Genomic DNA, 24,151 nt, shown 5'->3' with positions numbered 1-24,151 from the left:
TGAGCCTCCAGTTTGGTCTCATGTCAGTTAAATTCAATAAACTCGAGACTTCACTGGCTACATCACCCCTCCATCTAAAACACATAAAATGGTGTATTTCAACACAAACTAACATTTTTAAAAAAAATCTAAAATCTAGCAATTAGTTTTTAATGATAATAACCAGATTCAGTGAACAAAACCCCCTCAAAACTCTAAAAACCTCAAAAGATTAGCAACACCTGCTGCCTACAAAATTCAACCCGTGTACAGTTACCATGAACAAGCAGCCAGAGACCAAACCTGCGTCTTTTGTTTTTTTAACCAACTCAAAATTCAACGGAGGAATCTGAAGCAGTTGGACTTACTGAAAGCAGCGTGAGCAGGACAGACAGCAACAACATGGACACTGAGGCACGTTGAGAACAGGGAACAGCGGCGTGACAAAGCAGTGACAGCAGAAACAGTGAAAGTACAGTTTAACCATCTAACGAACACGCACACGGCAAGGCTAAGGTTTAAAAACTAGCAATACGGACAGAAGAACTGGCACTGCAGGGGTTTGCGCAGGTTTGGAGGATGTAAAGGAAGAAGAAGCAAAGTGAGGCATCAAGGGAACATTTAGGATTCAGTTCCCTCTCCGAGCAGTCCTCTAAATGTTCAGCTGGGGATAAGGGAGTGATTGTCCTCTTGAACACACCTCTCCTCCCCTCCTCATCTTTTAACCAAAGCGTTCCTTTTCTTTTTTAACCTCCCCCTCCTCTTCATCCCACAACATTTGGCAGATTTTCTTTCCATGTATTTGCTCTTTCATTTTTACATGCGCAGACACACATACACACGAAACCCTGTTACCATAAACGACATTTACACACACATACACACACTCTCCCACGAGCAAAGACACAACAGGTGGATGCGTTTAGATCCAGTGTTACAGCGGTCGGGTTTGTTAGCAGAGCTGAAAGACGGTTGGCAAAATGCACAGACTCGTGAAGTCTGTTACTGATATGACAATCAGCGCTACAGTGACACAATATAACTGTACTGGTACAAAAGTGTTTTACAAATGAGATCGTTTTTCCCACCTATTTGTCCAAGAGGTGCATTCAGATTACCTCTGAGCACAAGTGTACAACACTGCAGTTCCCAAATGATAAATCAATTAGGGCCAGATTTATTAACAATCTGAGTTTTAATTAACTGCAAACGGTTAATTAACTGTTTGTATGCTTTATTTTTTACTTATTCCTTGTGGGGCTTCGACAAATCTCACAAGGAATGTTGCATTTTTTGGAGGGGAAGACGTTACGATGTGTACGCAATTGGTGCAGGTGGAGATCTAGAAGTTGTGAACAAAACTGTTTTGTGCTGAGGTTCGCAGGCAGGTAAATCACTGACTGCTTTATAATGCAAACTGCAAAGCTCACAAAGTCTCTGCATTCATTCTCTCAGCAGTGCGCATACACACGGAGCTCCATGACATCATAAAGTGACTTTCATTCAGTTGTTTTTTTCTAACTTCTGTCTAGTTTTGGATCATTATTAATAAATCTGACCCACGCTGCAATTTCAAATTAGTCATTCACCAAGAAAAAAAAATACTGTTTTATAAATATTTACTGAATTTTATATTTTTTGGGTTTCATTTTTTTAGTTGGAATTAAAAGAGTCAATTTTCTGCAATTTTGTAAACCAGACAATAATTCCGCCCCTTGCACCCCTATAAACAAGATAAACATACATTTACCTACATTTAAGACATCTCATGTTTCCTTCCCTCCCCTCCTCCTCTCTGTGAGTAGTATTGTGGTATTATGATGTTAGATTCCTAAGGCAGTATCACAGTACAGTCCATAGAGAAACAACAGCAGTACAGAAATACACTGACTTGCCCAGAACCTTACATCCAGCTCAGGTGGATCACTGATGGCTTCTGGCTGTTTTTTTTTCTTTTTTTTAAGCCTCTGAATATTTGGTTGCACTTTCCAAAATTGAGGAGAAAAAAAGATTCTGGAGGTAATTTAAAACTGAAATCTCCTTTCTTGTGGTGCCCTTGTAGCGCAGTGGGCTAAGGCACATCCCAAGTTCTTGCGACATCATTGGTTTGAAACCAGCTCATGACCACTGTCGCCATTTGCTCTCCTCTCACCCTTCCCATCACGTTCCACTGTGGAAAAGCTACAGGTTATAATACCACCACTGGTTTTGGTTTTGGTTATAACAAATATTAATGTAATTCAAAAGCTGATACTGTGATTTTGAAACCCTGACATTTGACTTTATATCCCATTATCGTCTTTTTGTGCAACTAAAAATTAGAGAGGCATTTTTGGGGCGCATTTATTGTTAATCACTTTTGGCTCTGGAAAATTGTTTATATTGTGACATTTGTAAGATGATGATTTAACTGAAACTGTTTGAACAGATTAAGCTGTACTAACGACTTAACTGTATTAGTTTAGTGCAAAACTAATCTTTCGTTTCAAGATTCAACTCACAGCATTTGGTTGAAATTCGACCTACTTTTACTGCACCCACAACAAACAGAACTATTTCTACATAACAAACCTAATGACTACTTTTAAACATAAAGGTAATAGGAACTCGTACGCACATGCACAGACTAATTCAGGTTTCTGGTACAGATTAAGACGTGACAGAGACCACAGTGGAGTGTGATGGGAATCAAAAGCTCATTTTTAAAAATAAAAGTTTACAGAGCTTGTAGATGTTATCGATACTACTCGAGGCTTCCAGTAAATTCAGTGGCTCAACTTTCAGATATAGAGTTCTGGGCGAGAGCTGGGCCGGCAGCCGTCCGGCGTGACGTGGGTTGGTTCTGGCACTGAGGTGGCCAATTTCTGAGTGGTCTACAATCAGCTGGGGACAGCTCAGGCAGCTCGGGTTGCCCATTTTTTTCATGTTGTGCTAAGATGAAAAAGGTTCAACTATACACTATGATTTTTAGACAGTTACTATCAGGTGACAACAACTAGAGGCACTGAAGCGTCTGCGAGTGCCACAACCAACCCGGACGTCTCCTGTTTGAGTGATATTGTAGTGCGTGTAGTCTATAGTACAGTAGCATCAACACAATGGTCCAATAGACAGATCAGATAGAAGATATCATACAGATGGTCCAATACAGTTATAGTACAACATCTATACATTGTGCGTTTTTTTTTTGTTTGTTTTCTCATATTTTTCAAGAGATCTCAGGGGTTAAACTTGGTCACCATTACATCACTGCTGTAAGACGGGTAAGGGATTAAAAGAGTGGTGGGCAGAGCCATAGAAAAACAGTGTTTGATCTTTAGAGTCTTGCAACTTGGCGTCAGGTGTGGAGAACCACTTCTAGAGTGCAACACTGTCAGAAATAAACAGAATATGCCAGTTTAACAGGGTGGCAGTAATAGAGCAATAAAGTAGGCAAGTTTAATAATTTTGAGGTAGAGGTTTGGAGAACTTGTTCAGTGGTTCCACAAAGAGACTTTAGTTGGGCGGCCTGCCCGGTTATAATTTGCAACTCATTTTTCAATTTTTATCCGTGGACAACTGCCTCGCTCTTTGGATGAAAGGTAAGTCACTCCTAACCCTGACCCTCTAAGCCTTTCTTCCTCTATCAGCCGGCTTACTCGCCAGATCCAGGATCCGTGATGTGTTCCATGTAGGTTCATACGTTCCATTACTCAACTACATCCACCAAAAAGATTTCGTCCCACAGTCATGCGTACTCCAAGTCAGCTGTTGACAGTAATTCTTGTTCTGCTCTGAAAATCAGCTTCGACCCAGAGGTCTGCCGTATCCTTGGCAACACTGTTTTCTCACATCAAGAGGGACCTGGAGTTGACTCCATGCAGGAGTTTGTGGAGTTTACATGTCTTTACTTGTTGGGAAAGGTTTATGTAGCCATCTAGTCCCAGTAAACTCAGATACTCTTACATCATTTCCTAATTAAATAATTTTAAATAAATAATCAGAACCTGCAGCAGGTGGAGAACTGTTTCTACTGCTCCTACGCTGAGCTCACTGCAGAGCAGAACAAGGATGGCCTGTAGATGCAGCTGATTATTGCTATTTACCATGAAAATGTTTGCATTCTTTATTGTTTTTTTTTATTTTTTAAGAAAGCATGGGTGCACCTATTTTCATGTGCACGTGCATACATTTGCACGTACACATGACCCTTACTAACACCACAAATACAGTCTAACTCTGTGCGAGAGCTGTTATTCAGCAGCTGGGTCACTGTGAATAGACTGACGTGCATCCAAATACACTGACATCACTATTCAGTGTGGCTACAGGGGCAAAAAACCAGGCCAGACTGAAGAGAAGCCACAGAAACTAAACCCGAGATCGTTATCAAGTTATCCATGAGAACTTTTTGAAAAGACTTATTAATAAGTCTTATGAAACTTAAAAAAGGTAAAATATTATTTTAAACCAGAGGTAAGACTATTAACTTATCCTAGCAGCACTCCAAGGACAAAACCTCTCCCATGTTTTCTATAACAGTTGTGAATTTTGCCCAGATCTCAGTTTACCAGCTCCAAATCAATTCCACTGTCGTGCAGATGATTGAATACTGGATGATTTTTTTTTAAAGCCATCACTCTCATTAACCTTAACATATGACATTTTGTGCTTGTGGAAGTTCCCTATCTGAGTCATCCGGAGAGCCCTAAAAATTTCTAAAGAGCTGCTGCAAAGTCCTCTCGGATACCCTGACCAAACCTTCTGTCTATCCATGGCTCTGGTTCCAAAACAGGGTTAAGGGTTAAGTTAGGGATCAGGACACTGAGGACTTCAAAGGGTTAAAGGACTAAAGGGTTTACAATACTAAGGTGTTTAAGGAGTCTGGATGATGAGTTATTGAAGTTAGGCAATGACAGTCAAGGTTTACAGTAATGAGAGATTTACCGAGATACAGGAGCTGAGAGATTTATGGATGGAGAGGTTAGTATGAGTCTTATGGGTGGGCAACGTTAGGATATGACTGTGGCCTCCGTAACTATGGCAGGATCTTCTATGTCAGCTTTACTTTGGACCATCCGCAGCTCCAGCTGGGGCGGACTGGGCCTCCGACCAGGACCTGCTAACTCTGAGGGCGAGAGGGGCAGGTAAGGGTCACACAAAATTCAATTAACCCGCAAAGTTTGATTGTGCAAAGTTTGGAATCTGAAGACAGGTGTCATGAACAAACTGCCATTCATGCAACGCATTTAAAAGCAGTTATGCAGGAGAAGCCAGTAACTGATAACAACAGGAGCAGAAATCCAGACTTTATCAATGAGCTGCTGTAGTGAGGACCCATGCAGGTAAGAAATATTACTGCTAGTTTTTATTTTTACCACCCAAAATTTTTTGAAACTCTAAAGTAAGACGCTGTTTAAACTGATTTCACATAATTGTTAGTGTTTTTGTTCATGAAATTCAAACAAGGAAAGCTTTAGACGCTGATAACTAGTTCTGTTATTCTCACCATGAGCGTAGGATATGGTCCTCTGGATAACGTGATGCATCACTGAAAACGTTTTCTCACAGGCCGTCTGAGAGACAGAAAAGAAAAAACAAAACAGTAATTTATCTTTTTTCTTCCTGACTTCAAATATGTCACCTTATCTTTTATTTACTTAGCTGTATTTCCACCATATTCCTATTCCTCAAACTTTCAGTTACTTTGGACTGAGCTCCAAACAGTTTTTCTGTGTTTGTTTGTGAGTGTGTACCTTTAGGTCAGTGGGGTAGTGATGTGTCCACGCTAGCAACATAGCAGCAAACAAGTCTCCAGTTCCTACAAAGACAGCATCCACTTTGGGAACTTCTAATCGCACTCTCTGTGTTGTCCTGCTGCCATCTGGACGAACTGAACAGCACAACAGACACACAACAGGTTAAATTCCTGTATTAACTCATTCACTGCCAGCCATTGGCAGTGAATGAGTTAAACCCATTGACTCATTCACTGCAATTGACGGCTATAGACGTCAATGGCAGTGAATGAGTTAATGTCAAACTACATTCCTAATCCTGTCGCCTACCATGACGCTGGCTGCCCAATGACACCAGGAAGCGGTCTCCCAGTCTAGAGGGAAGATCAGAGGACGTAATAACCACTGTGTCTGGGCCCATCGCATGGAGGAGGTCCATTACCTACAATCAGAACATGAGATACAGAAGTATGAAGCTGGAAAAGGCAAAAAGACAAACTCTACTTTTACAGCAAGAACTAATGTTCATGTAGAGAAGAAAAACAGGATAAGTAGATATGTTACCTCTACAGCGTCTTTCTCTGTGCTGATGTTTTTCCCCGTCAATAATCTAAAACACAAGCAAACAATCACAACAGCTGCAAAATAAATAACGTGTGAAAACATAGTTGCAACAAAGACCCTGAAGACACTAAATCAAGACTCTTTCATGAACAGAACCTGATTCAGTCTGATTCTGCAGGCATACAGACAAACCAGCAGGTGGAGTAACTTCACAATAAAGCTGTGACAGATGTGAGATTCTTAAACTGCTTAATATTACTGCAAAAAAGAGGCTGTAAGGGTTAAAAAAAAAAACTTCACATGTGACTGTGGAGATCATAAAAACGTCATTTAAAACCTAAGCAGCAGATGTTACACTTTTAAGAATATATAACAAAGAATCTGATGGCTTCATCTGTTAGGTCCACTGAGTCCTACTATAAAGGAGGTAAAAATAAGGCTTTAAATCTTACCACGTTAAATGACTTAGTGCAGAAAATTGTTTTCTTATAGAGACACTAATATACATTCAAAAAGGTTTTCAAATAGTTTCATGTTTATTAATGTGATGAGAAAACAAACAGAACGCGAATGACATAATGCAAACTATTAGGACTGGGCTTCAACCACCATCTTTACTTTTCCACGAGCAGGCCGACTAACAAGAGGTTCAATTTAGCAGTTTCCATCAAAATGCTTCAAGTTCCAAATTATTCGAATTGTGTATTTTAAAGATCATTATATATAGTGTCAAGCTAAAACTGTACCTAATGTTAGCTGTTAGGCTATTATGCTGCTTTACAGGATGCACTAATCACTCTGCCTGGGTCCATCTCGTGGTCCATGACCTACAGATAATGGACCACTAAAACAGTTTGAACAGACTACAAAAACAAGATCAAAGCAACTGTCAGAATTTTTTTTCTTCTGTTGCTGAGCTGACAAATTATTTTCGACTTAATCAATCATTACTGTACTTGAATGGCACTAACCCTATTCTGCACTCTCCTGCTGGTATAACCTTTGAACTGGAGCGTGAATCAGACTTAAGCTTGTTCCAAAAACAGCAAAGCTCTAATGATGCAATCTCACTGTGTGATCTCAGGGTATAGAGGAGTGCTAAATACTAGGGCTGCACGATTAATCGTTAGAAAATCGCGATCTCGATTCATACTTATGTGCGATATCATTTCCAAATGACAACGATTTAAAAAAAAAAGAAAAAAAAAGACGACGACGATTGTACCGCATTTTGATCCGGGACGTAATCTGCATGAAAACAAGTGCTCACTCTTCCTGCTCAACAAATGACAAGGGCGGAGCCTTATACCACGTGATACAGAAGCTGGCTGCTAAAATTAGCAGGGAAAAAACAACGGAGAGCACGTCAGGGATGACGAGAAAGTGACAGGAGAAAATCCGTCCCGGTCAACCACCCAAACATCAATAACGGGAACCTTATACAGCGCTTCCCTATACACGTCGAACTCCCGCAGGCACAAAGAAATTACGGAGGCTATCACTTATCACCTGACCAAAGATATGGCTCCATCAACACTGTGCAAAACGAGGGATTTAGGAAAATGATCAACACCCTAGACAAACGCTACACAGTGCCGTCCCGCAACTATTTTTCTATTGTTGCACTACCTGCTCTATACACGCAGCGTCGAGCAACGGTGGAGACGGAATTTCAAGCAGTACAACATTTTGCAGCAACAACAAAACGTGAGACATTTGTTGTTTTTATGTTTATTTATTGTTTTTATGTTCAGTCTCAACTGTTACAAAGTTGATGTGCAGTTAATAAGTGCAATAAATATTTATACTGGAAAAGAGAATCGTGATCTCAATTCTAAGCAAAAAAATCGTGATTCTCATTTTATGCAAAATCGTGCAGCCCTACTAAATACACAGTGACAGAAGAAAGGATCCATCTTTATTTACACAACCGCTATTTATAAAGAAATATTTAGAGAGGAAATAAGTAACTGATTAAAGTAATGTATTTTCAAAGAATTCAAGTCATCTTGGATTTACAGTGCTTAAATTAAGAATACATAAAAGAGATTCTCATAAAGTGTGGAAGGAAAAATTAACAAGAAAGATAAGAGAGGATACAAGGGGAGCAAAGATGTATTTTTGGGACCACAAAATGGAAGTATTAGGTAACATAAGTGGCATTACATAAAGACCGTTTGCACCAATATACTCAGAAAATCAGAACAACTACAAAACCATTCAGGGAGAGTTTGTCTCAGACATGAGCAGAGGACCGTTGTAAGGACTCACAGAATGTGTGTGTGATTGCATCTGCTCACATGTAGCGGTCACTGTCAGGGAACCAGGCAATAAATAAATAAAATGAAATAAAAACACTCTTTATGAGACCGACTTGCTCACATTATTACATTACATTATTATTACTTTGCAGATTACACTTAACTTAGGGATCAGGGTTCGGAATTAAGCTGTGATGATTAAACTTACCTGTAAGAGGATTGGGAATGCATTCATGTCAATGAATGTTCTTACTAGGGAACTAAAGTAATGCATTCACTTCCTGTTTAAAAGGAGTTCTTCCTTCTTGCTGTCACCAAGGGCTGCTCATTGCTGACCATATGATCAACATCTAGTTTTTACCTTGCAATATAAAGCACATTGAGACAATGACCATTGTGAACTGGCACTATATAAATAAAACTAAACTCTGGCAATAATATAAGGCTTTGTTATGCAGTGATATTAGTCTACTAATCAGAAGGTGAATGAACAGATGGTCACAGAGTCGTCAAATTGTCAAGACTGAAAACACTTTTACTTACTCAGCCTCAAACTGGTTAGGAGTGATGATGTCAGCAACAGGAACCACCTTGTTCTTATAGACGGGATAAAGATTTTGAGGAACATACTGTGGAAACAGAGTCACACAAACACAGAGGACTTCATCTGTGGGCAGAGTTAATACAAAGCTTTTCTCTGATGTTTGTTTTCATGCTTTTACATGATCAACACAAACTGTCCGCATAATGTAATACATACACAATATAGACACACACACACACACACACAGTAGATATATATACACACAGAGTGAGTCACTGTGTATATGTAATACTGTCAGATCACAATAATCCCTCTGTCATGAGAAATTAGTCTTGTAACACACCCACAGAACACGAACACAAATATATATATTTGTATAAACACACACACACACACTTAATCCCACCCACACAAAACTGAAAGGCACAAAATTCCTTCTTAAAAACAACAGACAGCATGGACACACATACAACAGGGTACACGAATAATCAGTAATCTCACCATAGATCCATGATCTCCGAGGACGGGGTCACACACTGAAACGACAAAAAGATACTGAGAGTGAGAGCACACCAGCAATCAGCGCATTACATAAACACACTGCAGTGATGGGAGGCATGAAAGTGGATTTGGAGATGAGCGCATCCAAGCTGGGAATGAGACTGACAGAAAAACCTATTATCCATTTTTAAAGTATTAAAACAGAAGACCTGGAGACCCTGCTTTGGGCTATACTGTTTATTACATATCAGTTTAGGAAATGACCAATTTAATACTTTTTCTCATTATTGGAGCCTCTGCTGTGGTGAAGGCAAAAAAGTTTAGTTCTGAGGGTGGAGTTGGACATCAGGTCTTGAAAGGTAACTATGCTATAACTCTGGAACTGATCTGATCAAACATCCATAAACCCATGCATCTTAACCACTTATCCAATCAGACTTTTATCCAATCCCCACTCTCCACACAAAAAAGTCACATTGAAATGCTTCCATGTGTTTCTAACTGCAGTAAAAAATGTACAACCTGTTACTGGGAAGATGTTGATGAAATAATGAACTAATAAGGCAAAGATTAAACATCCAGTAATGTTCTGATATGACAAATAAATATGTGTAATACAGCCAGAAACACGCATACAATTACTCTCACTTCCATAAAACACCCATGCTGTCTTACAGTCACTGCTCTCCTATGTTATTAAAGTATGACAACATTCAAAAGCATCTCGCAGCAGCAGCAGCAGCAGCATGTAACACAGGATCTTCTATAAGTGCTTAGGTAAACACATTGTGCAAAACCCAATGTTTTTCTTATTATTTTGAGCAGAGGCAGTAAGTCTCACTGTATATCTACTATTACAGTGTCCACAGGCAAAACTGCAACAGTCTTGATTTGAGTCAAACTGAGTGGTGTGACATGAGAAAAAAATCCTTCAGGCTACAGAGTCATTCCTGGAGTGAAGTGGATCTACTTTGAATAAGCTGGTTAAATAATAAATGCCTTTGCTGCCTCACCAAAAATGTGTTTAAACTCTGATAACGAAGGCTTGGCTTGAATGTAAAAGCATTCAGCCCAGGAGCCAAACCTCTCATCTTGATAAATCTGAGACTGACCTGTGGAAGGACGCTGCGGTTGTTTTTGTCCCTCCCACTCTGTCCTCCACCACATCTACCACTCTAAAAGAAACCTGTTTTTCCTCTGAATTATTTACTTAAGTTTAAGTTGAAATCCCCAGTAAAAAGACACTTTTCTTAAAATTAATTAAAAGTATGACCAAAACAATCTGATTACAGTTTTTGCCATAACTGAGCAGTTCTACTAACTGCAAGAATTTCCTAAAGGTAACAAAGGTTAAAGCTTTATTGCAGCCAAATGCTCAGTCACAGCAGTGGATCTTTTGTTGCATTTAATGTGATTCTTGTGCCCTTCTCACTCTGTGAAACCATGTGTTTGCTTACCGTACACCAGGTTGGGATTGGCTCTCTTTAGCTCCTGAACAATGTCCACCACCATCTCCAAGAAGGACGTGTCTCTGGTGTACCCTGCAGACATCACACACACACACACACACACACACACGGAAGAGACAGAGCAGAGAAATTATTATAGGCTGTGTATGAAAAGATTCATAACTAACTATACTTTTTGATTTCTGTTAAAAACTGTAAACTTAAACTGCTCTGTATCTCAATAATGGCACCCAGTTGAACTTAAACTTACTTAAATCCAAACCGATTCTCAGATTTACCTTAAAAAGTTTTTACAGAAGAAAATTGTGACTTCTTATCTCTTTTTTATTCCCGTGGTCAAAATTGATCTACTGCTTTGATAAATGTAGATAACATGTGTTATCTACATTTGGCACACAAGTACATGATGCTAAAAAAAAGTAAGAAGACTGCAAGGAACTTATTTAAATTTAACCTCAGGGGGATCTAAAAATCAACTCTGATTAAACTAAATTAAACTGTCCAGATATCTGCATTTTGAGCAGCGGTACATGTGAAAAAGTAGGACACCCACCTGTTAAAACATAGTCATAGTGGTGCACGTTGTTCAGTTTGATCCCCTCATAAAGAACGTGAAGCTCATCTGCTGTCAAGACCTGACCTTTCCAGTGAGAATATCCTTCAGAAAGCACAGGAGAGATGTTACTGTGTTTGCTGTGAAGAGACCAGTGGATAAAACACACTTCTCCTGCAGGGAAATGTGAGCTTTTCAACCAATTCACAACAAGTAAATCAAAGAAAGTTTAAATGAGAATCAAACATGACGTGATGTGATTAGAAAACTGTACAATGATACTTTAATTAGTCGAGCCTCTCTCTGTGTGAGTTTGCTCCAGTCCCTCTTTCAGTTTACTTCCTGTTTTATTCTGAAGGTCAGACCCTCGTGTGGTTTTCTTTCCTCCTTTATTATTTGTATTTTTTAATGTTTGCTTAGGCTCAACTGTTCCCTATTATTCCTCCCTTCCTGTCTGTGTCTATGCCCTCAGTCTTTTTCAGGGTTCACACACAGGATAACTTTTCTACCCACATTTCATAATATCTAATGTTTCATTATATCACATCTTATTCACTGACATATCAAGATTTTACATTTAATATCTCATTTCAATTAAACCTTGCAAACATCATCCAAAGGATAAGACAAACACCCTGATCATAAATTCCTGAGAAGGTCTTTGTGCCCCAGACATGTCTTTACCCCACAACCCAGAATTTGAATCTAATTGCATGAAGAACGCACACACATACATGCACGCACACACAGACACACACACACAAACACACAGCAGACCTGATACCTGCAGACACAGTATCTGGTTAGACAGGGACAGAGTGGAGGCTAGCAGCAGGACAAAGACGTACATGCTCCACTACACACACACACACACACACACACACACACACACACACACACACACACACACACACACACACACACACACACACACACACACACACACGTGCTGAATACTGTATACAGGTGTGCATGTATGTGAAGTGGCCACAAGCATATAAGCCAGTGTGGAGGGTGTCTGTCTGCACATGACAGGTTTGCTGCAAGCTGGTGACGTCGTGGCTCCAGGTGAGTCACAGCCAGGTCACGTGGTTGTGGTGGGGGTTCTGGTTGCTAAGCAACAAGCCAGGAGAAAGCCAAAGGGGGCTAAGAAAAGAGATGAGCAGTCAGAGTGGTGTGTGCGTGAGAGGGAGGGCAAAATGAAGGCAGGCCTTCAGATAAGAGCTGCTTCTGACGTCACGCTGCTGTCGCAATTTCCCAACGCCCGCTGCTGTTTACTGCTGCGTCGCATGGCCGCTCCCAGCGTCTCTCTCTCGCCATCATCTCTCTCTTTGATTCATTTTCTCTCCTCTCTCCAGTTTTTTTCCTCTCTGTTCACCTTCTCTGCCCCTCTCCTCAGCCGCTCTTCTCTCCCTTTTCAGATGAAAACGTCTTCTTCAATATGTCACACCAAATTACACACTCTCCTCTGAGAAATTGCAAATGTAAGATCTGATTAAAGTCTGAGGCATTTCTGCGTTAAGGTCACTCAAACAGAATCCCACAATTGATGTGAGGACTTTTTCTTCTCTTCTCCACAACACACCGTCCTCAGCTGTATCACTGTCTACTCTGCAAGTGGATTGATAATAACAGTGAGCTTACAACCTGTGATTAGATTACTCACTCCTGGCTTTAACTCGTCCTCAAGGGTTTAAATTGAACTCCAGTAATTCTCTAAGACAAGAAATGCAAGAAAAAACTAATTTCAGAAGGACTGTGTGGAAAATTCTGGAGTTGGCTCAACTTTTCCTGCAAAACTATCCAATGTCATCCGGAAAGTGATAATGAAAAAGGTGACACTGATTCAGTAATTCACGGTAAAGGAGCTCCAGCCTGTACTGAGTGTATAAGAGAACATACTATTCAGAAGTTGGACATTTCTCTTTTGTAAATTATTTTTTGTATGTCCTATGAAATATTCTAAAGAGAAACCGGATTTCTGATTTTCGTGAGCTATAGGTGATAGTTATCTAAATTAAACCAAAAAAAGGCTTCAAATTTTTCACTGTGAGATTTCACTATATATGCACCAATAGGACCCAAAAGCAGGACACAGAAAAAGGTAAAGAAACAGAAGATAGACATTAAATAGCTATTTACAAAGATCAATCTCAGTGGGTTTGGGGTTTTCTTGAACCAGCTAACACAAAGAAAGCCTACTTAAGTTGAATCTAACCTCTCAGGTACATAAACTTTCTTTAAAGCTCACATGTCTGTCATGAAACGTGACCTAGGCAGTAGTTGAAAATACTGAAAAAGGCTGCAACAGGCAAATATAAATACCACCATCTGCTGCTGCTACATTTAAGCTCCAGGCTCGCCCACATGACACTTATCCTACAAAAACTCCTACAATTATGTTTAGCCTCAGTCTGCAACATCACCACAGGTCACTTTCACTGTTTTTAAGCTCACTATTATCTGTGTCGATAACAACTCCGTACAAAACAATCTGAGGCTGACTTCAAAGCAGTTCACTCGTCAATCAGACTTTCAGCTTACAGCTAAGTCAGCAGTAACCGTATGGAATCGGTTGCATTAAACCATAACACGAGGGGGTCGCACTGTCTTTTAGGTCACGTGAAATCAGATATGCAGATAAATTAGTTTACCACCCACAAACAAAATCAAACCTTTGTTATGATCTACTATTTCTTGACTCCACTATGAAGCAACAAGCAACAGCTGGACAAATATGTTTGTTTTCACAGCTGATTCATTCTTCAGGTTCAGTTAGCTTGGATTCCATGAAGTGGGGCCACACATCAGTGCGACAAAGGAGACACGGTGCAGATTATTCACTCACGTCTGGCAATCAGATCCAAATATTATGGCTAAATGTGACAGAGAGATGATGCAGACAGCCCAGAGGCGATGTCTGCATCATCTCTGTAACAAGATGCATCATCACTGCAATCATACAAGTTCCTTCAAATCAAATTAGTTCTGTCACAAGTACGCCTTTGCAGAAATTTTACACATCTCTTTCAATTATACTGATTAGATTTTAAACTTTGAGAGTCATCAATAAACTTTCATAATTATTTAACCCCTTAACATACAGCTAATAAGCTTAAGGATGTAAAAAAACAAAACAGTTTTACTGGAGAGCCAATTAAGCAACTTCAGATTTTCACGGCTCATATTAAAAAAATCTCATAAAAGTATAAAAATGAATTTTTCATGAAATGGGATCTTTAGATGATTCTTCTTAAAGAGAATAGAGATGGCACCAGATCAGCAGCATCATGTCCAATAAGAGAGAGACAGAGATGGAGCTTGTATAAAATGTGAATGGCGTTCATCTCCCTGCAGCTATATCTGTGTTTCCAAGCTGTTCTGGTGTCTGAGCATGCAGCCGCTGACCTCCACAGAAACTCATTTATCTGTCGAGTCGTCAGCCTCGGCACGGTCGCTGCCTCGAAGGGAACCATGTCTGTTAACACTCGCCAACACCTCATCACGACACCGAGGGAACTGACTGACTCACACACACCCACATAAAGCAGGCACGCACGAACTGAGAGATACACAGGCTAAGTCAGTGGCCTGACCTGTATGGTTGGAGAACTGGACGGAGTTGATTGAGTCCACCTCAAACCCTAAAAGCTGAAAACAGAAGACACAGAAAGAAAACAGTTGTCAGAAGATATCAGGAGAACACACTTTTACAGCTCGGCTGTGTTTTAAAGACTTCATTCTGTAGTCTCAGGCTGCTGGTGTGTCTCAGGTACCACAAGGAGTTCACTGGTGATGATGTGTGAGGCACCAGGTTATGACATTAGTGAGATATACTTATTCCTAACAAAGCTTTCATCTTTTCAAAGACCGAGAGCATTATGTCTTAACTGGAACATTGCTGGAATATTGATGCTTTCATTGTGGAGGAGTTGGACCCTCGGGCAGCACAGTGATGCCCAGTGGTTAGCTTTGTTGCCTAACAGCAAGAAGGTCCTGATCTAGCTGGGGCCTTTCTGTGCAGAGTTTGCATGTATTCTGGCTTCTCTCACGGTCCAAAGATATGCCGTTAGGGGGGGTTAGGTTAATTGGTGATTCTGAATGTGAGTGTGAATGGCTGTTTGTCAGTCTGTGTTAGCCCTGCGACAGACTGGCAGTGTACTAGAACAATTATTAAAAAGATTTAGAAATATGGTCATTACATCGTCATGATTCCATCACCATGTTTGGTTTGCATATTAAAATATTTAATCTGAGTTTTCTCCACAAGTAAGGGTTTATTGGTTGCGGCAAAGCAGTAATTGCCCACCTTTGAGCAGTGGGAGAAATTATCTGTGATGACTTAACCAAGTTAATTTTCTTCATGAAAGCAGAACAAGAACAGAAGGGCAGACACATTGGTTTCTGGGTGAACAGTTTGATTGAGTTTAATGTATAATGTGTTACTTCTCCATTGTGTCAAGTCAACCTCAAAGAGAGGATAGTCATTTGTCATTTTTAATGCAAAGGCTCACTAAAGAACAGTCCTTCTCAGGTTGACTTTGGCGGTTCAGTTGTAGCTAACTAGATAGCCTCAGTGCCTTTGTTTTGTGTTTGTGATATTAAATCAACATAGTAAAGCTGCAAAATAATGAGCTGAAAATACTTTAGTACTGTAAAGTTGAACATGAAAAAGTCAAACTGCAATGGAGGGAAAAAGAAACACACTGTTAGACTTCATTTAACCTTGATGGATATACAGACATCGTCTAAATGTAACTTCTGCTGAAGTCTGCACACAGATCTGCAAGAAACAGCTCGTGGTGTCCTCACTCTCTCTGTTTCTTAACAGATTTGTTTTTATAAATTACCCCAGAGAGAGAGAGAGAGAGAGAGAGACACCCACACATGGCTCATCCACGTGCTGAGTTAATTGTTATCTGAATGTCTTTATTTTAATTGAGCTAAAGCTGGCAGAGTGAATGAGGTCTTTGTTCTTTTCAACTGACTGTGACTTTGAGATACAAGAATCCTCTTTCAGAGAAGAGCCCCTCCACCCACCCAGGAACACAGTGTAGATATTAACTTTGACCTTGTACGGGTTTCTGAAAGGTGGGACACTGTATTTATTTCAGCAGCGTGAAGCATTCAGAAAACACGATTAACATGCAGAACAATTCACTGCAGTCACATTACACTCCTGTGCACACAGAACTGAATGAATTATGACCTTTTTTGATATATTAATATTTGCATTATCCTTCAAGGAGAGTCTTCTGTTGTCCTAACTTACAGGACTGTCAGTGATCATGTTACACTTTAAACCTCAAGTGATCGTTGCCTTGCCAAAATATTTAATACAAATTTCCTAAATAAAGCGAGGTAAATGGCTAAATGTGGCAATGAAAATTGCTCCCTGTGTAGCTACAGAGCAGATTTCCAAAAGGGATCAAGCCCACTGTTGTCTGGACATCCTGGTGTCCCTCTCTGTCTCTCTACCTGGAGCCAGTAGTTGCCTTTACAGACGAAAACACCTGCTAGTCTGGGACTAACTTCCTACTGGATGTCCCTGACTCCCCTACCCCAAACACTCTATTTCCCCCTCTTAAAAAACAGTTTTTAATGTTAAAATAATCCAAATTGTAATTACTGACCAAAGCAAATTCGACTGCAGTTTCTCTATAATCAAACAACTGCTGCTGTTTGACTTGTTATTGTATATTTTTAATCTAAATATCATACTAGTATTTTGGTTTACTGCAAAGTACATGCTGTCCAAGAAGTCTGTGCTTCAGTTCTGATAAACACTCATTCATTTTATGTAACTTTCACAATAAGTTGTTTGCTATTTTTACATTATAAGAAAATTAATAAACAATTGCCCCATAACTTTAACGTTTCAATATCAATGTAAAATAATATGCAGAACATTTGCAGCATTTTGGACTGCATGTACCTAAAAAAACATGGCAGCTTTGAGCATAACGCTACTTTCAATCCTATTCAAGATATAAGACTGTTGTTACTCATAGTAGTAGTGGGTGTGGTCAATAAATGCATGATGAGGTTGGATTTTACCATTTAGGAATTCTTTCAGCTTCAGTTTTCAAATTTCAGTCAATTCAGAAGTGATTTTGAGCTTCCAGCCTATCACCTCCCGTCTGTTTGGAAACATCTGTTTCTTTGCTGTGACTACACAAACTGTCACTGACATTTATCGCAGCGTGTTCTTTTGCCTCAGCGTGGATCCAAATTGTCCGTTGATGCAAAACCGTGTATTTACAGCGGATGTACATGGGTGGGTCTAAGAATATGTTATTTAGGTCACATCTTCCCGTGCTCTATTCATGGGCCTCAAGTCACTGACAGACTGTTTGCACCGCTGCTGACGGGAAAGCTTTCACTCAAGGCGAGGATCTTAACAGATTTAAAAAAATTAAACATTTTGCCTTCTTGGAGAAAAGCTTTTGGTAAATTCCCCCTGCGAGGAAGCCCCTTTCACAGCTGACGAAAGACGAGTTCAATTAACGAGTTGCACTTCTGGCTCATCACATCTGAGGCAACACAACAGCTAATTTTACTGCATCGTGACTTCGCTGGCACCATCCTTCTGCAATGACTGTTCAGTTCAGTTTGATTTATATAACAGAGTGAGAAATAAAAGTCAGCTTTTCTCCCCTATTTGGAAATGCCCATACCTGTGGGTGCATGTCACTAAAGTCTGATATAACTTAAAAGTTTTATAATAAGGATCACTTATTCCACTTTAACTGCTACACTCTTCTCTTGTGCAGTTACTCTGGACATTATTTTTGAAAGAACTATTCCTTTCCACTTCTGGCACTTAAAAGAAATCAAGATGTAAAATTTATATGTACTCATTACTTTTTAATGTTAAAAAAAATCGCTATTTGATATTATGGAGGGTGCCAGTGCCCTTGAATGCTGTTTCTATGTGAAAGCTGAAGCTTTAACTTTAAGGCAGCCTGTCTCCATCTTTTCTGACGTCATTAGGAGGAATCCTGTGGCAGCCAATCAGAGCCCTGCTTTCTCATGTTGCCGTCTCCCGGCTGCTGACATGCCACAGATTCTCCGTCGTGACAAGAGAGAGGGATGCCCGGCACGCTCGCTGACATCATTGTCATCACCATCATCATCTTCTTCTCTCTGATCTGTGACACCAGCTGAATCATGGTTGTTACTGTGCATGGTGAGACTTTCTCCTTCATTGACCTGTGGGTTTTCCATTGAAGTCTAAATTTAACACACTGCCCTTTTTTTAATTAATTAATTTTTGCTTATGTCCACAAGCATCAGCAGTGGTTCATTCACACAGTCTGTCTGCCGCAATCACCATCCAGACACACTCATTATACACACTGGCACCATGAGCAGCTCCTAGAAAATGTATGTTCTTGCAGACTCTTGATATTCTAACACAAATGCTGGCTCTCTTAGCAAGGCTTATCAGTGTATTCATAATGGACACCATGTTCAAGCATGAGCGTGTTAATTATTGCACCAGGACACTCTGCATTGCAGAACAATATCAATTTTGTAATTCTTTCATCAGATCTGGGACCATATGTCTCAGACACTCGGGTGAAGAGAGATGCTAAGCGGTTAACTGATCACCACCTGGTGAGTTGGATCAGGTGGCAGAGGAGGATAGTGGACAGCCCTGGTGCACCCAAACCTAAACCTATTGTGCAGGTGCACTGAGAGAATCCAGCAGAGGCAGAGGCGCTGGTCCACAAAATCTTCAATTCCCACCTTCAGCAGAACTTCAAAAGCATTACAATGAATATCAGAGACATTGAGACTGAATAGACCATATTTTGTACCTCCACTGCCGAGGCAACTGCACAGAATTGCAGCCACAAAGTAGTGGATGCCTGTTATTGAAATAGTCCCTAAACCAGATGGTGAAAGGATCCATCATGCTCAAGAACGAGTTGTACTGGGCTTGGTTACCCGGAGGTATATCAGAGGTAGCTGACAGATAGCAGCAAGCTAAGAGTGTGGCTCTGACAGCAGCTGAAGCAAAAACATGCATGTGGGAGGATCTTTGTGAGGCCATGAAAGAGTTTAAGTTGGTTTCAGGCAATTCAAAAGGGGAAAGTAATGCTCCAATCACAAAAACAGACAGGTGAGGTGGTTCAGGTATCTGACTAGGATGCCTCCTGGGCTGAGGTGTTCCAAGCATGCCCTGTCAGGAAGCACCAGGGTAGACTCCAGGCACAGTGAGTAAATCTTTCAGCTGGTCAAGGAATGCCTTAGTATTCCCCCCAAATGAGCTGATGGAGGTGGCTAAAGAGAGGGATCTGAGCATCTCAGCTAACGCTGCATTACCGTTGTGTTATAAAATAATATTAAGGAGAAACTGAAGAAAAAAAACAACCTACAACCCAGCAAATTTGTTACCTATTCAGACGTTTATCATGAATCCAAAACATCAGTCTTGAAAACTTAGGGACAAGTGTCAGTGATCCTACTCACCTAAGCTGTAAGCAGCCATAATGACAATTTTTTACAGTACACTTTACATTGCACTAGTTAAGACTGCTTTAGTATTAGCCTTGTATAAACAGGCTTAACCAGGCGTAGTAGTTGAACATTAGTGTCTCTACTGGACTCTGGTGACATGCATCAAAGCCTACAAGTCACTGGGATAACCGCAAAATTCACCCTGGGGTAATGCAAGCTAAAAATAAACCTGAACCTTCTTACAACAAGCTCCAGTCTTTCAGGGTGATGTACTGTACTGTTGGCCGATAACGCCTCACTACCACTACTGACTGCATCACTACTGGCACACTAAAATTATAACCATCCTCAGTGTAATCAAGATAATCACAGGCTCAAAGCAATCCGTCTGCATCATCCTATGTCCTGGTTTAAATGTGCTATACAGTAAATAAAGGTGATATACTGTAAACATCAGAGATCCTAAAGGAAAAGATTTTCACTGTCAGTTGATGGCAAGAACACTAGGTCTCTAGGTCTCACATATCAAATTAACTATAAAGGACCAACTTTAGACTCTAGATTCAAACGGTGCATTATGTGAAACAAAAGAGGAAAATTTCTTAGGAAAAAAGAAAAAATGGCAGATGTACAAAAAGGCAAATTTAAGATAAAAAATGCCAAGTTCACAAGAAGCAGGGAAACTGACAAGAAAATTGTACAATGGCATTTCTTAACTTCTGAAGAAGTAAAGTTGGAAAGAAATTAACATACTTGAAATCCTAGTTAGATAAATAACTCTAACAAAATGCAACGAGGACACCAAACCAACCAACATCTTTCCAATGTTGTGATGAGGCAGCCACATTATAATGTGTAATGAAATGATTTTCATTTTATGAATCTGGAAAAAAAAAAGTCCGACCTGAGCAATTCAGAACCAGCTGAACATTTGTTATGATCAGCTAACAAATGTTATATATCATATGATATCCAAAGACCATTACAAAAAAAATTACCTTCACAGTACGAAGACTTTCTGAGTTACAGGCTATTAATCTGCCTAGTTTTTTTTTTCTTCAAAACATCTTAAGTACAAGATACTGCTGCATTAAACTTTCATTTTACATTTATTAAACAGCATGTGGTTTGTTATCAGACAAAACTCTGTCACAGCAAAGTTGTTCCCACTGTTAAATAAGTTGCTCTACAACCTTTATCATTAGTGCAACACTTTGTGATTAAGACAACTTCCAGCTTCCTTTTACCTCCCTATTGGGCTTGAGTACTGTTAATACTTAACACTATTCAATGATGGTGATAGGACTACTGGTGGGATGTAACGTAGTACTTCTGCTCAATTCTTTTGTGTGGTACGTTAATAAACTACTTAGCAATTACTATCATAGTTAGCCCAAAAAATCATGGAATCATGGTGTCTAACCAGGTATGGCCATCAAGTACAAAATTATCTTACAATTTTTAGCAAATCTGTGATAACAGTATTTCTGCTGATATAAAAACTCTCTGACTTTTAAGTAAAAGTATAACACAACTGTTTAATTTAATAAAAAAGTATGTCACATAAAAACATTTCACCAAAACAATTAAATGCAGTTCCCGCTCATGATGTCGCTTACCACCAATACATTTATTAAACTACAAGGTTCCAGTCCAGTTGACCTTCATCAGGTAGATGATTGTAATTTAACAACCTAAATGTATCAGCAATAAGCATTTTTCTTTCACCTGTTACACACACAGGTGAACAGAGATTTTGAATTAATAGCTTGTCCCTAATAAAACTAAAATGAAATATATATTCTACCCGGGATGGTGTATCTTGGGTCAAGCTTTTCAACCAGTTTCCTAAAGCCCTACTTTGCCACACCATGTAACCACATCAGTAAATTACATCCATTTTGCTCTTCCTGACACTTGGAGTACAGCTCCATGTGTCTTTCCAACTGTGTCCTTGTTGTTATTATAACTACCCTTTTACTAAATTTCTCTCAGTTTCAGACATGTGTGCGCTTGTCTTGTGTTATATCAGGGTACCACTGATATAACACTGTATAACCATGTAAATAAAATTTTCAGTATTACTGTGAATGATGAGACGTGGTGCAGCTAATAGCTATGCCTGCCTTCTTTCATTTGCCTTCTTTGTATTGATGAAACTCGTTACATCTACTTTGACCTATTGTAATTATTAATTATCAAGTTCTCCCTGAAAAGCCTTGATCTCAAATAGAGGCCATATTTCTCCAATATCAGCCTCTTTCCAGACTGCAGGCTTATTTGCAGTTCCTACAGTTTCCAAAAGTTGAATGGAAGGCAGAGCCTTGAGCGATCAGGATCCTCTGCTGTGGAAGCAGCTTCCAGTTTGGATTCAGGAGACAAACACTTTTGTTTGTTTCCAGTTCCTGAGCCAATTTCTGCGGGAGGTATTTTCCTGGTAAATGGGAGTTCTTTGTTCCCATTGTCACCAAGTTCTTGCACATCATTTGCGGTTTGTTCTGTGGTGTTGTTGGTCTTTCTACTTCTACTACTTTAAATTTTACAAATGATACTCTGCATCATTTATATTAAAGCTTTGGTTACCTATTATGTTCCAGAATTGAAACTAGAAATATAAAGGTATATTATGCAGTATTATTATAGAAAAGGTACCCAGCAGATGCACTAATGTATCGTATGCTATTCTGCACAAGGAGTCCTGTTACTTAAGTTTTATTTTGATCAAAAACTTCTATAGCATTACTTCAGTCAGATTAATACTTTGATTATGACTTTTAGCTATATCAATATAAATAAAGGGCTTGAAAATCATGCCCAATCATTTCTTTATTTTAATTCTGGCTCAATATTCACACTTGCTTTCCTTAAGGAAATCTAATGTCAGGGGGTGCAATCCAATTCACAAGGAAGACTTTCAAATTGTAGTAAAGCAGGGTATAGTTTAAGGGTTTTTTCACTGCGATATTTGTTTTGTAATGACAATAATAGGACATATTATAACTGCACTGGTTTTGTATGCAAATCCTCAGGCTGTTGATCACTGTTGGATGATTCATTCAAAAAGTACTGGTAGGCTACACGTTTTTATACAGCTTAAATATACGTGTTTTCTCTCCACGGATTATGATGAAGAACACCTTGCTCCATTATCGGACACCCTCAATGACATGTGTCGCGCCGCAATTTCTCTAGCAGATAACGACTTTCCTCTTCATTTGGTGGCTAAATGTGCAGATAACGAAGACGCTGGTAGAAAAAAAACACCTCTGCTGATTAACATTCCCATCTCTGATAAGGATGCACAGGTTTGGGGGGGGTATTATGCACGACACCTGTCGTCGCGGCTGTCCCTCAATATCTGGGCTACTACACAGTTATTTTTAGATTCTCGTTGCACATCTAACATCGCCGTCGATTATGTCCGCTTTTCACTCTCACAGCTGGGAAATTACAACTAACCGGAGCCATAAATAAACGCATCCAAGACTGTACTAACTTTCCACCATCTAATTAGCCATTTACACGTTCCTGTTTGGCGCTGATAAGAGTGCCGCAGTCGGATTTTGTTGGCAAAGGGCAGTGAAACACGTCAGACAGGGTCGTGTCCGATAACGAGCGTCTGGTCGCTCGTTGTCCGAAAACGGGTGCATGCAAATTGTATTTACCTGTAACGGGAAAGAGGCGCTCTTGTTGCCCACATATCCCCGGACTACATGGCTCTGTATGGACAGGACGCGGCATTCCATGGCGGCTCCCGGTCAGCCGAGGAAGAGATGCAGATAAATATTCTCCGTTATTCGACGAGAGTCACGTCTTCACATAACAACACCGGGAAAACACAGTTTGAACGCAACGACCGCACCGCCGGTAGGGAAAGAGGAAACGGTAGTTAGCCTGCTGGCTAGCGGCTGTGCGCGCGCGTACGTCTGTGTGAGCGCTGGTTGTAGCCGGAGCCCTTAACGAGTGATGGAGAGCGGTGACGTCGGGAGGTGGAGAGAGGGGTGTCGCGCGGATACGCCAATGATACACACGCGCGCGCACACACAAACAGCGGGAACCGTTTTATTTACGGTAAGCGCTGTGTGTACTTTGTGCAG

General features: G+C 40.1%; 1 protein-coding gene across 1 annotated transcript; it reads right to left on the bottom strand.

Annotated features, from left to right (window-relative positions):
- Nucleotides 1–4,817: 4,817 nt before the first annotated feature.
- LOC113034871 (pyridoxal kinase-like) lies at nt 4,818–23,986 on the bottom strand. The gene is made up of 11 exons (XM_026189999.2): nt 23,720–23,986; nt 15,185–15,239; nt 11,589–11,693; nt 11,024–11,107; nt 9,567–9,601; nt 9,065–9,150; nt 6,261–6,306; nt 6,027–6,138; nt 5,715–5,851; nt 5,468–5,534; nt 4,818–5,086 (listed from the first exon to the last, which is right to left on the bottom strand). Exons 1-11 carry the CDS (start codon nt 23,798–23,800, stop codon nt 4,971–4,973), a joined length of 924 nt encoding a protein of 307 aa, XP_026045784.1. The 5' UTR covers nt 23,801–23,986; the 3' UTR covers nt 4,818–4,970.
- Between the last annotated feature and the right edge of the window lie 165 nt (nt 23,987–24,151).

This window comes from Astatotilapia calliptera, chromosome 13 (genome assembly GCF_964374335.1).
Source record: "Astatotilapia calliptera chromosome 13, fAstCal68.1, whole genome shotgun sequence".
Taxonomy (NCBI): Eukaryota; Metazoa; Chordata; class Actinopteri; order Cichliformes; family Cichlidae; genus Astatotilapia; species Astatotilapia calliptera.
This window is presented reverse-complemented; position numbering and strand designations above follow the sequence as displayed.